This window comes from Chelonoidis abingdonii, chromosome 25 (assembly GCF_003597395.2).
Source record: "Chelonoidis abingdonii isolate Lonesome George chromosome 25, CheloAbing_2.0, whole genome shotgun sequence".
Lineage (NCBI taxonomy): Eukaryota > Metazoa > Chordata > Testudines > Testudinidae > Chelonoidis > Chelonoidis abingdonii.
Window position 1 is genome coordinate 7441207 of NC_133793.1, and position 16047 is coordinate 7457253.

The 16047-nt window shown below is 49.6% G+C and overlaps 1 protein-coding gene across 15 annotated transcripts in view; it reads left to right on the forward strand.

The window, feature by feature from the left end:
* The window catches only part of MACF1 (microtubule actin crosslinking factor 1), a 250864-nt gene that overhangs the window by 82100 nt on the left and 152717 nt on the right, over window positions 1–16047 (forward strand). For all 15 annotated transcript variants that reach the window (XM_032789628.2, XM_075060891.1, XM_032789629.2 and 12 more), the window contains exons 2-5: window positions 3191–3252; window positions 6694–6783; window positions 12837–12914; window positions 14995–15087. In XM_032789628.2, coding sequence (XP_032645519.1) covers window positions 3191–3252; window positions 6694–6783; window positions 12837–12914; window positions 14995–15087 — 323 coding nt within the window. The remainder of the gene's footprint in view (window positions 1–3190; window positions 3253–6693; window positions 6784–12836; window positions 12915–14994; window positions 15088–16047) is intronic.

Below are 16047 nucleotides of genomic sequence, written 5' to 3' on the forward strand. Positions count from 1 at the left end.
GTGTCTCTTTTGTTTCTCGTCGCTAGCCGGAGTAAACAAGCTTTTCTTCTAACTCCATCTTCTTCTTCAAATATTCTATCTATAAAGTGTAAGTACAATAGGATACAAAGTAATCGCTGTGAGTGTTTTGCATTGTGTTTTACTGGGTGGTATATGCTGGAGCTGGTTTAATTGGCTGTCCTTTTTAAATTCAGACTGTTATATCCTATTTTCTATAAGACATATCCTTTAGGTCTTTAATGCAGAGTGTAGTAATATGTAAGTTTTTCTTTTTATTATAAAGTTTTCTTCTAAAACTTGGTGGGAGTTCTGCTTTTCCTAGTGAGGCAAAGGGGAGAGATATTCGTGCCCGGAGCTTTGTTACATCGTGTGACAGCTAGGGGGGAGGGAAAAGCCATGCTCTGTGTATACTTCTAGTTTCCCCGAGGCGCGAAAAGAATTACAGAGAAGAAAGAGAGAGAGAGAGAGAATTCATGCTCTGTTCCCTGGTGCTTAAGGCTCAGAACAAAGCCAAAAACCTCCAGAGGTTCCCACTCTTACTTTTGAAAATCCGGTTTTCTGATTGGTCCTCTGGTCAGGTGTTTGGTTCCCTTTGTAAACCCTTTACAGTAAAAGAAAATTAACCCTTACCTTACCTATCTACTTATGACAGGCCCATTAAAACTCACCCTCCCAGGAGAGTTGAGGAGAGGGTACACTTCTACTGGCAAGGGAGTCCAGTGACTCAGTATTGGAAGGACCCTTTCTTTCCTTGCCTAATGACCCCCAGTATCCCCTCACTAATGTGGGGGGTGAGGGTGCCTCTTACCTACTGTCTTCAGGAGGTTTGTGGTGGGTGCAGCATGACACATGAAGGACAACGAGATTTCTGGGTCTGGTAGTCTCACAAAGTCTCCTACCGGTTTCTCTGTGCTGTGCTGGTGTTGGGGTGTCATCCCACAGGCCTGGGCCATGCCAGGTTCTCCTATTCCTCTGATGCTGCCTGTGTGTTTTTCTGTTGTGTGGCTGTAGCTAGTGAGCCTTTCTGTTGGATTATTAAGGGAGAGTCTTATTCCTATAGCGTCTCATCCTCTTCTATTGTCATGTTTGCTTAGGGAACCTCTGTAAGTGACCGAGCAGATACTGTAGGTGGATTCCTTAAAGGAATTTCCCAGTTAGGGGCTAGAAATTCTTTATAGACCCTTTCGAAAGGGCCTTATGTCCGTGCTGTGCTGGTAAGAGGCCCTGTCTCAGGGGGAGGAGATGTGCTTAGTGTTTATTCCCATTGTATCAACTTAGACAACGTCTGTTCAAATCGAACTTGTTTTTACCCCTCTGAAACACAAAGGGGGGCACCAGCTAAAGGGGGTCACGTGATCCTCCCCCATGTGACTCCCCAGGTGAGTCCTTCCAGCCTGGGGCCCCCATGTCCTCCCTGTCCCCTCCCCATCCTATGTTAGCTTGGTGGGACCCCTCTGTCTTCCTGCTATGCTGGATACCGATTTCTGAACCATAGGGCTCTCCCGGGAACTGCCGTGGCAAAAGGAGCAGGATGTGGGGCTGCCAGGTGGCCCCACGCCAGTAGCTCCTCCGGTGCGACTGTAGTGGCCTCAGCCCTGCCACGCAGTTACCTCTCCTATCTGGGGTGTGTACAGCCCCACCAGAGGACAGGGCTGGGGGCTGGGATGGGGAGTGGTACAGCCACGCTGAAGGACAGGGCTGGGGGGTGGTACTGGTACAGCTGTGCTGGAGGAGGTGCTGGTGCAGGGCACTGACTTCTGGGAGCGACGGCCCTACGTTCCGTGCGGTTCCCGGGAGAGCCCTGTAGTTCTGAAAATGTCTTTCTGGGACGGCGCACCGGCGATAAATATGCCCGTACCTGCTTACTTGCAACACTGTCCTGCGGGTTCCTGGAGTAGTACCGGCAGAACATGGAAGGAGGCCTGTCATAAACAGATAGCTACGGGTTAATGTTTCTTTTGCCTGTAAAGGGTTAACAAAGGGAACCACACACCTGACCAGAGGACCAATCAGGAAACCGGATTTTTCAAAGCTCAGGGAGGGAATTTTTGGGTGTGTGTCTTTTTTGTCTGTGCTCTGTTCTGTGCTCTCTCGGCTATGAGAGTGATTTCTATCTCCAGGCTTTTCTAATCTTCTGTTTCCAAGTGTAAGGATAAAAAAGAGTAGAAAACAATAGCTTAGGACCATCAACTACACAATTGACCCACTGGAGGAGGCGGATACGCCCGTGACTCAGCAGTGGTGTACAGAAACTGGCCCATGTGGCAGACTCCTTTGCTGTAACTTCACAGTAGGAAAAAGAGTGTTCTTACAGCTGGAAAGCTATATAGGCGAGAGCCTCATCTCCATCTGTCTTCAGTCTGCTTCTTAACTCTGGAGGCTTTGCTAAGCTGAAGCTCTGCAAGGATGATGATCCATCCCAGCCGGGGATGTTCTACTCAGAGACTTGATTTAAACCTGCAGTTTATTCCATCAGCTAAACGCCTGAACTCAAGAGCTTTGCATACACTGTATGGAATTGATTCCATTTAACCAATTCTAGCTTCATCTCTATCTTTTTTCTTTTATGAATAACCTTTAGATTTTAGATCTAAAAAAAAAAAAATCCAACAGGTCTTAAAGAAAGCTTTATATAAAAAGAAAAGAAAGGCATTAAAACTTTCCTGTATCAAGTGACAATATACAGGGTCAATTGCTTAAGAAAAATGAATAAACAGCTTATCCAAAAAGATATACAGATTTAAGAACATTCCACAGCAAACTACACACATGTAAATACAAAAACAATATAAAAACCTATTGTCTTCTACCTTTGTACTTACACTTGGAAACAGAAGATTAGAAAATCTGAAGGTAGAGAGATCCTCTCTCCTAGCCGAGAGAGCACAGAACAGAGAGCCAGACAAAAGACACACACCGAAAAATTCCCTCCCTGAGCTTTGAAAAATCCAGTTTCCTGATTGGTCCTCTGCTCAGGTGTGTGGTTCCCTTTGTTAACCCTTTACAGGTAAAAGAAACATTAACCCTTAGCTATCTGTTTATGACAAGGCCGTTAGAAGGATGTGGTGGGATCCGACAGGGATTCCTGAAGGGGGAGAGTTGGGCTGAATGAGGAAGGTGTGTGTGGCCAGTGGGTGAGATTTCACCTGCACAACACTAACCGAGACCCATCTGTGTGTTCTCTTAACAGATGAACGGGACCGAGTCCAGAAGAAAACTTTCACCAAGTGGGTCAATAAGCACCTGATGAAGGTGAGAGTCACGTGTGTTACTTGGTACAATTTCCTAACTTGCTCTGATCTGGCCTTGCCTGTTCTGAACTGGAACCAGCTGGCGTTGCTTTGGCCTTGGAATCGCGTTCTAAAGGGGTTTAGAGGCACTGGAATCTTTGCTTGATGTGACCCCCAGGGGCAGAATTGGATGTTACGGCGACTTCCTGGGACTGTTATAAAGCATCAAGCAAACATTCACCTACCATTTCATTAATCTCTGAATTGAAAAATCGTTTGCTTCAGAAAAGGGCATGTAAAAATCTTGGCAAATAACACCATGAAAGAGAACCCCACATCTCCCTGAAATCCCGTGGTGAAGGGGTGTTTCAGGAGTTACCATGCATGGTGGGATGAGAGTGACTGCTCCCCCTTCCACTCCCAAGCCCACTTGTTCCCCTGTATTCATAGAGCTGTATTGTATTGTTCCACTACCACCCTGCCCTTCCCAGAAGGAGGCACATTCCCTCTTCCAGGGGAGGGGCCGCTCCTTCCTGGAGCGTAGACCCCGGTTCTTTTCTGTTTGGGCCCTGAGCCCATCTAGCTTGAAGTCTGTTTGGGCCCTGAGCCCATCTAGTTTGAACAAGAAGTTCTTTGGTGGCTGCCGCTCAGTGCAAGCTGGTGCTGCCTGTCAGATCCTTCTCTGAACTTCCCTGATGGCAAAACACTGTGAAAGAGGGAAACCAGCAGAACACATTGTGTCATTGTTAATGGTGGGAGGCCAGCCAGATTTCTGCGTTTATCCAGAGCAGAGTCTCTTAGCAGAGAAGTGACAGACAGCTGCCTTTTGGACAAGCCTCTACCAATCAGATCTCTTTCCACCATTCCCCTCTCTTGTGTCTGTCTCTCCTTTCCTGCCTTACACCATTTTCCTGCTTTCTAGAGGCAGCCGGGCTCCTGGCTGGTGTTTGCCGAGGCTGGGGTACTATTAGAATTCTGTAGACCCCCATCAGATGCCAATGAGGGGTGACACAGGAGGCGCTGGGGAGACAGAGATCCCACAACACAGTGAAGGATTTCAGAGGCAGGGACTCTCGCTCCTGCGTGAAAGTTGAGGATCTAAGTTGATGTGCGCAACTCCTGGATCTTTTCAGTCCTTGAGGCCGTACTGCTGTTTCTCAGACCCTGCTGCTTGTTGCAGCAGCAAAAGCGGATGCTGGTTTCTAAGTGGTGGTTTGAGAACCACGGAGTTGCAGTGGGCTCTATGTGTAAAAGAGCAAGGTGGGAAGGGGCTCAGGGGTTCTGTATCCAGGCAGGCTGCCTTACTGGTTGGCGATGGCATTATAAACCTACTGGGATCCTGCCCGTTGGAAGGTGTCCTGTACAAAACTGAACAGAGTGCTGACCCAGCACCACGCGGCTCAGGGCAGTGAATAATCTCTGTCTCTTAAAAAGAAAAATGTTTTTCACAAAAAAGAGTGAAGAGCCTGTTTCCTTAGATGTGTGCACTTTCCAGCTGTGCACCTCTGCAGCAGTGCACAAGGCTTGGGACTGAGATCAGAGTTATTAGCAAGCCAAGTCAGTAACTCCACCAACTCCGACTTTATTCTGGGTCAGCCACGTAATTGATGATTTTGTTTTTAACGTTCAGGAGGCTTGGAAGATCCTTTCTGGTGAGACTCCGGTACCTTTTCCCACCCACTGGTGCCAAGTCACCAGAGCCCCCTGATTTACCATTCACCATGGATGCCCTAGTCCCTCAGAACTCCAGGTGAAAGTTCCTGGAGCCCACGCAAACTTTCAGTTGTTTTCTGGGATCTCTGCCTTCACTGTGCATCAAATTACCTGTCCAGAGCCTGTGGCCTTCCAGGAGACTCCAGGCAGCTCTCCCCGTCTGTCCATCACTGACGGGATACACATCTCTACACACTTACGTTCCTGTGAACTGGATCAGGACCAGGATCTAGATCAGGGGTTGGCAAACTTTTTGGCCTGAGGGCCACATCAAAGTATGGAAATCGTATGGCGGGCCATGAATGCTCACGAAATTGGGGGCTGGGATGCAGAAGGGGGTGAGGGCTCTGGAGGGGGAGGGCAGGGGCAGTGTGTGGAGCCCCCTGGCCTCCCCTATGTGTAGGAGCGGGAGGGGGTACATGCTGCTGTTTCCAGGAGTTGTGCAGAGCCCCAGCATGCACAGAACGGAGCAAGCCCCCGACCTTGCTCTCCCGCGGAAGCTTGAGGGCTGGATTAAAATGTCTGAAGGGCTGGATGTGGCCCCCAGGCCGTAGTTTGTCCACCCCTGATCTAGATAGCTTAACACAGCCAGTTCTGCCATGAAAGATTGCCGGGTTTGAATCCAGGAGTGTCCATCTGCTATATCCTGTGCAGTGGGGCTGGTCTCTTGCATGTTGTCTGCAATGGGAGGTTTGTATCTTGAGTAGCTAAGCAGGATGAATGCAGTGTTTTGAGGTGCCTCCCAGGCGTCTTGGTTAACTGCCAGGTATTTTTTAATTAATGTTTTCCATCAACTGAAAGTTTTTGGCTTGGACTTTAAAGGTGTTGCCATTGTACTTTTCAGCCTGCTATGGACTGTGGTGACGCCAGGGAAGCTGCAGGTCTATGCACTAATCTTTAAGCTACACGCCTTCCCCTCCAAAACTTGATAGGTAAAGAAGACAGTGTGGGAGTCAAGTCTCTGCTGACACGTAGCCAGTGCCTAATACATCAATTAAAGAGACACAGGCACGTCCCTGGGCAAACAAATGGAAAAACACCTGATTGCCCTTAACGGAAGGCAAATGCCATGTGACATTCCTGGAGGATAATATAAGCTGGTGCAGTAATGTTTTAAAAAATTGCGTTTGAGAATCACTGCTATTAGGATGACAGTAGCACATGGGGCCCCAACTGAGATTTGGGGTCCAATTGTGCTAGGTGGTGGTGTACATCCCTGCCTCAGAGTTTACACTGCAAACAGACAAGACAAAGGGAGGGGGAAAGGAAGGTTCATGACCCCATCTGATAGATGGGAAACTGACGCACAGAGAGGCTAAGTAACTAGCCCAATGTCATGAAGAAAATCTGTGGCAGAGCTGGAGTTGAACCCAGAGTCTCAGTCCGTGAGTGGCAAAGGTAAACATTTGATTGCCGGTGAGTTTTGTGAAGAGGGGCTTATCTCGGAAGAAACAGGAAAAATTGGCTCCTTTTGCTGTCTTTTTAACAGGATACTCCTGCTGTTGATGTGAAAACTGCCATTTCACAAGGCCCAGTCCTGTTCAAAGCTGCCATCTGCCCTCATCACCTTGCTTTCTAGCAAAGTGGCTGCATGGGAACATGTTAGAATTGCGTGGAGTAAGGCTGACTTTCTAGTGATCTGCTGGGGCCCTGTGGAAGTGGGAGCCCGATTCCCATAGAGAGAATGCAGGAATAACTATTTTAAATTAATGAAATCCTGGAAAATTCATCCTCCTCCTCTGCTCCACAGGTGCGCAAGCACATCAATGACCTGTATGAAGACCTGCGAGATGGGCATAACCTGATCTCTCTGCTGGAGGTTCTGTCAGGAGTGAAACTGGTGAGTTTCCAAGTTTGCTTAGCAACGCTGCTGTGACTTTCACCATCAGAGACTGGATCCTGGTCCTGCCTTCTCCTCCTCGCTGCCCCCTGCCGTGCTAGGGCGATCAGCATTCCTTGTCACATCCTTGCTTTTGTTTTAAATTTATTTTTTTACACTTCATCATGCTGGTTTCCTGGATAACACCTCAATTTGTGATTAGGTTAAAGGTGCCTAGGATACAGGTGCATTCACTCTCTTAGTCCCAAATGCATATGAGCCTCACAATCTACTCAATACACTGTGTGAATCCAAAGGGGCAGGTTTAGCGTCACTTTCCCCTCTCCAAGAGGGGAGCTTAGCTTCCCCATCTCCCGCGCTGCCTGCTGATTTTCACACTAGACCACTCTGAATATTTGTTAGTCTCTTTTTAGAGGCATTGGTTAACAGTTTCAAAAGTGCCTAAATGACTTAGGAACCGGAGTCCCATTTTCAGAAATGATCTAGTGCTAAGCAACCTAAATCTCACTGAGTTTCTGTGAGGCTTAGGTGCCTACACCAGGTAGATGCTTTTGAAATCTTTATCCATCGTGTCCAAATCTTTCCCGATGTTAAGTCCATTGACTTCAGTGGTGCGCAAGCAGGGATGGATATGAGCCTTTCTGTTTGTGGGTACAGCTGCACAGCAAAAAAAACCAAAAAACACCAAACCTGCAGCAGGAGTCTCTGAGTCCAGGTCAAGTGGCTTGAGCTCACTGTCCTCGTGCTATAGGGCTAAAGAAAGCGGTGTAGATGTTCGGGCTGAGGCTGGCACCTGGGCTCTGAAATCCAGCCAGGAGGTAGGGTCTCGGTGCTCAGGCTGCAGCTTTAGAGGGAACGTCTGTTCTGCTACTTTTAGCCTTGTAGCAAGAGCCCAGGTCAGTTGACCTAGGTGTGGAGATTCACTTTTTTGTTGTTGGTTGTGTTGCTGTGTAGACTTACGCTACAAATTGAGGAGGAGAACTGAGACAATCTGACCAGCTTCTCCCACCTCCTTGGGACTGCCAAACTTATTCGGAAACCATGCTTAAATACTGCTGCAGTGCGTTTCTGTGTATTTAAATAACAAAAGACGAAGGTGATTCTAGCTGAAACTGTTTTTAACATGGTTTGTCCAGCTAGTGTGGATGGGGTAAAACTGATGCACACTCTTATTCTGTGCTACCCCCTGCCTTGGCAAAACACGTTTTTGGAGCAACTGACTCAGGATCTCACTAAAAATAGCAGAATAGACATTCCCACTCGGGCTAGAGCCTGAGCTTTGAGACCCTACCTCCTCGCTGGGTTTCAGAGCCCCGGCGCCAGCCCCAGCCCGAACATCTACCTGCTGTCTTTAGCTCCACAGCACAAGCACAGTGAGCTCAAGTCACTTGACGTGGGCTCAGAGACTCGCTGTCGCAGGGTTGTAGGCACACTAGAAGGCCATACTAGGTGTTTTTTAGCTGGCATGATGTTTATAGACAGTCCCTTCATTCAGCAGATGAGATCTGTGTGAGCCATGCTTTTTCAGAGATGTCCACATGACCATTCTAGCAGGAAAGCTGAGTGCGGTGCCAGACACATCCAAAGATAGGCCTTTGCAGAGTCTTACAAGAATTGCCTAAATGTTGAAAATCAGCGGGGTTAGATGCGTCCATGCTGCTGCAGACAGGGCTGGCTCCAGGCCACAGCACGCCAAGGGCGTGCTTGGGGCAGCATGCCGCGGGGGGTGCTCTGCTGGTTGCCGAGAGGGCAGCAGGCGGCTCCGGTGGACCTCCTGCAGGCGTGCCTGTAGAGGGTCCGCTGGTCCTGCAGCTACGGTGGACCTCCCACAGGCGTGCCTGCGGATGCTCCACCGGAGCCGCTGGACCAGCGGACCCTCCGCAGGGAAGCCTGCGGGAGGTCCACTGGAGCTGCGGGACCGGCGAGTGGCAGAGCGCCCCGCGCAGCGTGCCACCGTGCTTGGGGCAGCAAAATGGCTAGAGCTGGCCCTTGCTGCAGATAAACTTGTCTTGAGCCATTTAAACTGCCAGTTTGGAGTTTCCTGCTTGTGTTCGTTCTCAATTTAGACACCAAAGTTTGTAGGTTTCTCATGTCCACGCTTTTCCATCTATTTTCTTCAGGAGCATGTTAGGCTTTCCTGTCGGGTCCTTAGCAACCACTCTATGAGCTGGATCTGTAGAGGTAGATAGTTCTCCAGGATGCAAACATCTTCTCTGGCATCTGGGGCAGAGTAGAATTACTTGCCCCTTTTTAGATCAGCAAGCCTAGTTAGCTCTTGGAAGATAATTTTTGGTGCAGCTCAGAGGGAATTATTTTAGTAACTCCTAAAATAGGATCTGTGTAACTTACTCAGCTGCCCTCCTGAAATGCCAAACTACACTTTGTAGGTGTTTGATTTAGATGCTTCAGAGGCCTATCACGCCCCTCTCCACAACATCTTTGACTTTCGGAGTGAGTTTTATCCTAGGGAAATCTCTGCTTAGGCAGCCTATACTGTAAATCACATGTAGGTAGGCAGGCAGAAGTGGTTGGACTGTTATAGATACTGTGGGATCGTTTGCTGCAGCTAAGACAGGAGGAAATCTTAGACTATTCTGCCCTAAATGTTGATGGTGTTGTCTCATAGGCTTTAAGGCCAGAAGGGACCATTACACATGGCCATCTAGTCTGGCCTCCTGCATAATACAGGCCATAAAATTCATCCAGTTACTCCTCAGATGAGCGCAGAAATGAGTATTTGATCTAAAACATGTTGCCTCTGAGTTTCCAGCTCTTTCAAAATCTACTTTAGCTCTTGCCATTGTGTCTACCTCGGTAGTCTGAATCAAGCCCCAGTAGCATTCCCAGGGGAGACGCAGGCAGTATCCAGGATAACCAGCTAGTCTTCATGTTCCTTTTCAGGGAAGGGAGGCTGGCGAGCAATGTGTTTCTTTTTCTTTTCCCATGTGCTGCATTTTTAGTTCCTTTCTGTTTTTCTGTGATTATCCTACTGGTGTTGTCTGTGCCATGTTTGTTAGCAAAAGGACCCTTCAGGCCAGAAGACCCTCCGCCTGGCAAAAGTGCCCTCCTGGCGTCGCACGAGCAGTGAAGAGCAGGAGGAGGAGGAGGATGGTGATGCAGTAGGTTGACTCCCTCCTGGGAGCAATGTAATACAGACTGACACTGGAGTGCCATCAGATAGTCCAGCTGTAACCAAGATTTGCATAGGACACACAGGGTATGTCTACACAGCAAAGAGAAACCCGTGGCTGGCCTGTGCCAGCTGACTCGGGGCTGTTTCGTTGCTGTGTAGGCCTCTGGGTTCAGGCTGGAGCCCGAGGTCTGTGACCCTCCAACCTCTCAGGGTCCTAGAGCCCAGGATCCAGCTTGAGCCCTGACCTCTACGCAGCAACGAAACAGCCCCCAGCCCGAGCCCCACGAGCCTGAGCCGTGGTGTCTAGTTGCTGTGTAGACATACCATAGTGGCCTCTGACCTTCCCCATCCTCAGGTTCAGGTGGATTAAAGGAAAATTCGCTATAGCTCCTTTCCACTAGCAGCTGGTTCTTGATCACGGATAATAAATTTCCCAGAAGCACATTCGACTAGAGGAGTGATGTGTGGGGTGTGTACTGGGGAAGAGGAGAGCAAAAATGAAAAGGCAGCTAATCCCATATTCCTTCTGGACCGTGCGGTGGTAAAGTTAACTGGATTATCTGAGAGTGCATTACAGTGTTGGTGGTCTGCAGTGTGAGAATGCTGACCCACTTGCTGTGAGAGCATGAAATCTGTCTATTCACGGGGGAGCGGAGGGGGAGCACGCTCCTAGATGAACCCCTGGCTCTCACGTGCTCCCAGATAAAGCCACTGGGGTCCTGCACGCTCTCGGATGGGATGCGTTGTTCTCTCCACTCACATGGAGCAAACAACCTTCAGGATGAATCATCTGATGTTTGCTAACCATTCTCACTGCATGGGGATGCTCTGCCTTGTGTACCACACCCACGAGCGCTGGGTACAGTGGCTTTGCTGGCAGACTGCAAGGATTAACCTTGCATGATAACAGATCTGTTTTTAAGCAACATATTCTCAGTGTTTCTGATGTGGAGTGGCCCCAGCTCCAGGCAGGCCCAACCTTACCCAAGCCAAGGATTAAACCAAAGGGGATTGCACCTCCCTGAAGGAAGAACGAGAGCATTCTGGCTGGTAGAAATGATCCCATTTCTTACCAACCCTCTCGAGCTGGGCTGTGACTTCTTTCTCTACAGCTCTCTTCTCTGCTCCCCCTCCCGAGCCACTCTGGCAGCTGCAGTGGTGTGGCACAGGAAATGACTAGCGTGTTGCACCTCTCTGCCAGGGGCAGAGCATAGGCAGACCTTCCTGTGGCTTTTCTCCTCAAACGAGGAATGAAATGTGCTTTGTCTTTGCTGGCCCAGAGAGTCTCTTTGCTGCTACTGATTCCTCAGACAATTGCCACCTCTCGTTTTTGTATTTAGAAGCCATTGCTTCTTTTGAGTTTCGCACCCCCAACTCTCATCCTTTCCTTATTGATTCGGTGCAGAGCTGGGTTTGTGGGCTGGCTCTGAGTTTCTGCACACGATCTGTCATTCAGCAGAACTCCTACCCCTTCCCCAAGCCCTTGTTCAGCACAGAGTTGCTATTTGTAAATGAATCAGATTAAATGTAGGTGTTGGAGCTGGGTGGGGCTGGTGGTTGAACATGACTGTTTGCTCCTGGATGGATCACAGACTCTCACTGGAGCAAAAACCACAAGGAGTCCAGTGGCACCTTAAAGACTAACATATTTATTTGGGCATAAGCTTTCTTGGATGAAAAAATCTCACTTCTTCAGATGCAGAGCAGCTGCCCCTCCTCGTGCATTAGCGAGAGATTCAGAGCAGCAGCCCAGCGTGGATACTGCTGTGAACATTGGCCAGTAGCCTGACTGTGATTGGTCAGCTCCCTTGGAGACAGAAAGCACTGAAGTCCATGTAGTAGTGAAACAGACACCTCTGGTGCTGAGCCTGTGCTTTCTCCTCCCGGGCGGAGTCCCTGCCCCAGCAGTCTATTCGCTATTGCAGTACACAGCTACCATTTCACGGCTGGCAAATCACGAGGCCGCTCTTGCTCTCACCTGGGCCTACAGGACTCTCCCACCTGCGGGCAGGTTGGGAGCATGGCGGTTCACTTTCGTTCAAACTGTCCTCTCCCCTGTCCAGGCGGTGGTGCTGGTAGCTGAGCATAGGGTGTATGCCCAAGTGCACCCCTGTGGCGGAGCAGGCTGGCCTGACCGCATGAGCCCTCGGTGCCTGTGGCTGTTTCTGGTTTAGCTCTGCGTGGGCAGAGGCAGGGAACAAAATGTGATGCTGAAACTAGGGGCAAATGTTGAGGTCGCAAGTAGAGCGGCCAAGTCGGTGTCTGTGGTCAGGTCCATGGGTCGAGGGATGGACTGGGAGCAGGAGATAGTTACTGGAGGGTCCTATCTCCATGCCCCAGCATAGGGGATTTGTGGGGTAATAAAGACTCCTCCGTATAGAGCAGGACAGTGTTAAGCAGCCAGAAAAGGGGGCAAGAGGCCACGGCAGTGTATTAGCAGGAAAGACAGGCGCATGTTGGTGAAGTGTGTTCACTGTGTCCATGAATCTTTGTGATCTGCATCTTTCTAGGCTTCCTCCTTTAGGCCCTTGCTTTGCTGTTATGGCGACACACACTGGGTGTGAATTGTTGTCTCCTGCTCAGATCTGTCTGTGCCTCAGCTGTTAGGCTGGGGCTGAGAGAGGAGGAGATGGCTGTCCTAGGTGGCACATTGAGTGCACATTAGGCCAAGCAAGTGTATTGAATGTCGTGGTCTTTGCTCAGACTTAGAGGGAACATAGTTAGGCTGGTGCTTGGAATCAAGTGAGCTCCCCCAGTCCTCAGCGAGAGGCAGGCTCTGTGGGTTCTGATACTTCCTGTAGGAGTCTCAGGAAGTGCGCCTGGGGGAAGGGGTGGAACTGGGTCTGTGCATGTGTATCAAAGACACCCTAGTTCTGCTGCCATGGGATGACTGGACTGATGCACTGCCTCTGTTTTGCAGCCACGTGAGAAGGGCAGGATGCGTTTCCACAGGTTACAGAATGTGCAGATTGCTCTGGACTTCCTGAAGCAGCGACAGGTAAGAGATGGGCTGATGCTCACAGGGCAGGCTCCAGTTCTGAACGTGTTCTGCGTGTTCTCACTGCGCCACTTGTGGGGTGTGCTCTGATTCCCGCTGCAGCTTGTGCCATGGCGTCAAATGGGGTGTCACAAAGCACTATCCATTTATTTCATCCCTAGGGCATCTAGATACCAGTCAGTGGCAGCACTGCAGGGTGTACCTTCCCTTGTGGGTGCTGAGAGTGCTCAGGGCCATCCATGCTGTCTGGAGAGGGGGGATCAGAATGAGGTGTTAAGACTCTTTATTTTCCAGGAAGCATTTGCAAGTGTCTCAGATGGAAACAACCCCTAGAGCCCCGCAGGGTTCCTGTATCCCAAAGTCTGCTCTGAGTGCAATGTAGGCTTGGGAGCTCCTCTGGTGCCCTTAGGATAATGTTGGCCCAGGAACAGATGGGTGTGACCTAGCCATGAATAGATTTAGGCTAGCAGTGAGAAGACGGTTTCTAGCCGTTGCTGGAGTGAGGTTCTGGAACGGCCTCCCAGTGGGAGTCTTTTGAGCCAACCAAACGAGGCTGAAGATGGAGCTTGGTGAGTTTTATGTCGGGGTTGCCTGAGATAACTAGGGGCTAGATCCCGTGACACAGGAGGTCCCTTTCTGTCCTATGTTTCTCCCCTTTCCCAGCGTTCAGTAAGTGCTGGGCCCCTGAGTCTAATAGATCCTCCTTACAACCAGCCAGAACTCACAAACCCTAAGCAGAGGGATGTTTCCAGTGGTTCCTGCTGTCTGCAGGTGAAATGCCTGCCGCTCACGAGGTGGGGGGAGTCCTGTCCTGCCTGTTCTGTCAGTCCTCGGTCACGACATTCATGATGAGTGACGATGCTGAATTGCATCGGTTGTGCCGAAGCAGAGATTTACTCCTCTGGCTAACCGAAGGGGCACTGAATAGACCTGCCCAGCTACCCCCCTAGGGAGGGCACGTAACTTAAACCCTCCCTAGCTTCTTGGTAGAGATGTTTTGCCAGAGGTGCTAAGGAGCATGTTTCTCTCTCTCCACACACACAGCCCACCTTGCCCCTCTGAAGTACTACAGCATCGCAGCAGAGTGCATGCTGGGATACGGCTTACCCAGAATGCTCTCTCAGTGATGCCCTGGAACGTCAAAGGTGCAGAGTTTGGGGGTGGGCGGAGAAGAACTACCAATGTCGCAGGCTCTCGCTGCTGAGATCCTGTGCCTGGAAGTGGGGAGCATTACTCACCCCCCCCCTTCCCCCTGAGACTCCTCTCCTTCTGGGAGCCGAGAGGTAAGCAGGAGTATCCAGACATACCAGTGCCCACCCAGGTTTCTGTTTGCTGGTAGCTCTGCAGATGGTGGTGATGCTTCATGTATTTATGGCATCTTTTATGCTGGGGATCTCAGCTACACACACTGGTTCCCCCTCAGAAGGCTCCAATGAGATGGACAGGTATAATCCCAGTTTAGGCACAGGTTTGAGTATCAAGAATGGGTTCCATTCCCTGCTGTGCCACAAGCTTCCCATGTCACCTTGAACAAGGCACTTCACCTCTCCCGTCTCTCTAGCTGCAAACCTGGGGATCACATGTACTTGCCTGCCTTTCAAGGGTGTTGTGATCTTGGACTTAATTCCTGTGCTGATTGATTTTTTGTGGTGCGAGTGGGGGTGATTGAGTTTGGGTGTGCTTTCCTAGCTACGTGATGTGCTTTGTAGATTTTAAATTATGCGCAAGTGCCTGGGGATGTAGGGGCAAGGCACTGTTTGTAGAAATCGAAATAAGACAATGCTAGTAAAGCACTTGAAGGTCCTAGGGAATTGAAAAATGGTTATTTCAATCCTTCTTTTACAGAAAAGTCACGGATTGATTTTTGCTCCTCATCACGCAGCGAGTCACTGGCAGGGCTGGGAATAGAATGCTGGAGCCTTGAGACCCTGTCCCATTCTCTGGCCAATAGATTGCACCGGCTGCACATGACTGGTTTGGGGAGGGCAGGGCGGTGGTGAGATGGTTGGGGAGAAGTCCCTTCTCTCTTCGTTGAAGCATCTGGTTTGAAGTTTTGACAGTCCCTGATGCTTCCCTGCAGGTGAAGCTGGTGAACATTCGCAATGATGACATTACAGATGGCAACCCGAAGCTGACCCTGGGGCTCATATGGACCATTATTCTCCACTTTCAGGTAGGGATGTGACTTGTTGAAGGGCACGGAGTGGAAAGGGGGATGTGTTGGGTCCCCAGGGCTCTGGTATCTGTCTGGAGAACATGAGTTTATTTAATGATAATGCCGTCATACAGATTGGTCTGGAGGATTAGCATATATAGCAGTGTCATGGAGACTAGGCCAGTAGAGAATAAAAATTCTTTTCTCTGGTCATTTACATAATTAAATCACTAATGATGGATTATGTGTGCTGTGGGCCTTTGATTGGCACCAAGGTTATTGGTAGTTGCTGTTTGCTCAGCTGAGCTGGAAAGCTGAGCCCTCCAGGGCTCTTCAGCGCATTGAGCAGGGGAAAAAGGAGAGTAAATTTGGAGAAGGGTGTCTGGGGAGTGTGTGATTATGACATTCCAGGATGCAGTCCAGACCAGTGCGGATCTGGGACCCCACTTGCTCTGCACCCTTGGGTGCCTTGCAGTGCTTTGCTGCTTTAAGTCTCAACCTGAGCCCCTTGCAAACAGCCAAACAGAATGCAGAGCACCCCCAGATTGTCTGTGAATAGCTGCAGCCTTCCAGCACATTCCAGTCACGCTCCGACTTCCACCAGCCTTGGTTACCACCAGCAGTGACTCCAACATACTCCCAGTCCCAGATTTCCTCCCCAAAATGTGTGTTCTGCATTGTCCAACCCTCTCCTGGACAGTCCGGATATTGGAGGTCCATTAGCCATGTAGGGGGTCAATGTACAACAGTTTCCTACCCTAAATGGAGATACCGTCACAGTTCAGTTCAAAGACGACACTGGCTTCGTTTTGATTGAAGAATAAAACAAGTTTATTTAATTACAAGGAGAAAGATTTTATGTGAGTGAAAGTTCGAGGCATTAAAGTCCAAAATGGGTACAAGAGAAATGAAGAGAAACTTTCCAGTAACTAAACTTAACAAACTAGACTTGGTTCAAGGTAAATTCTCATCACAGGT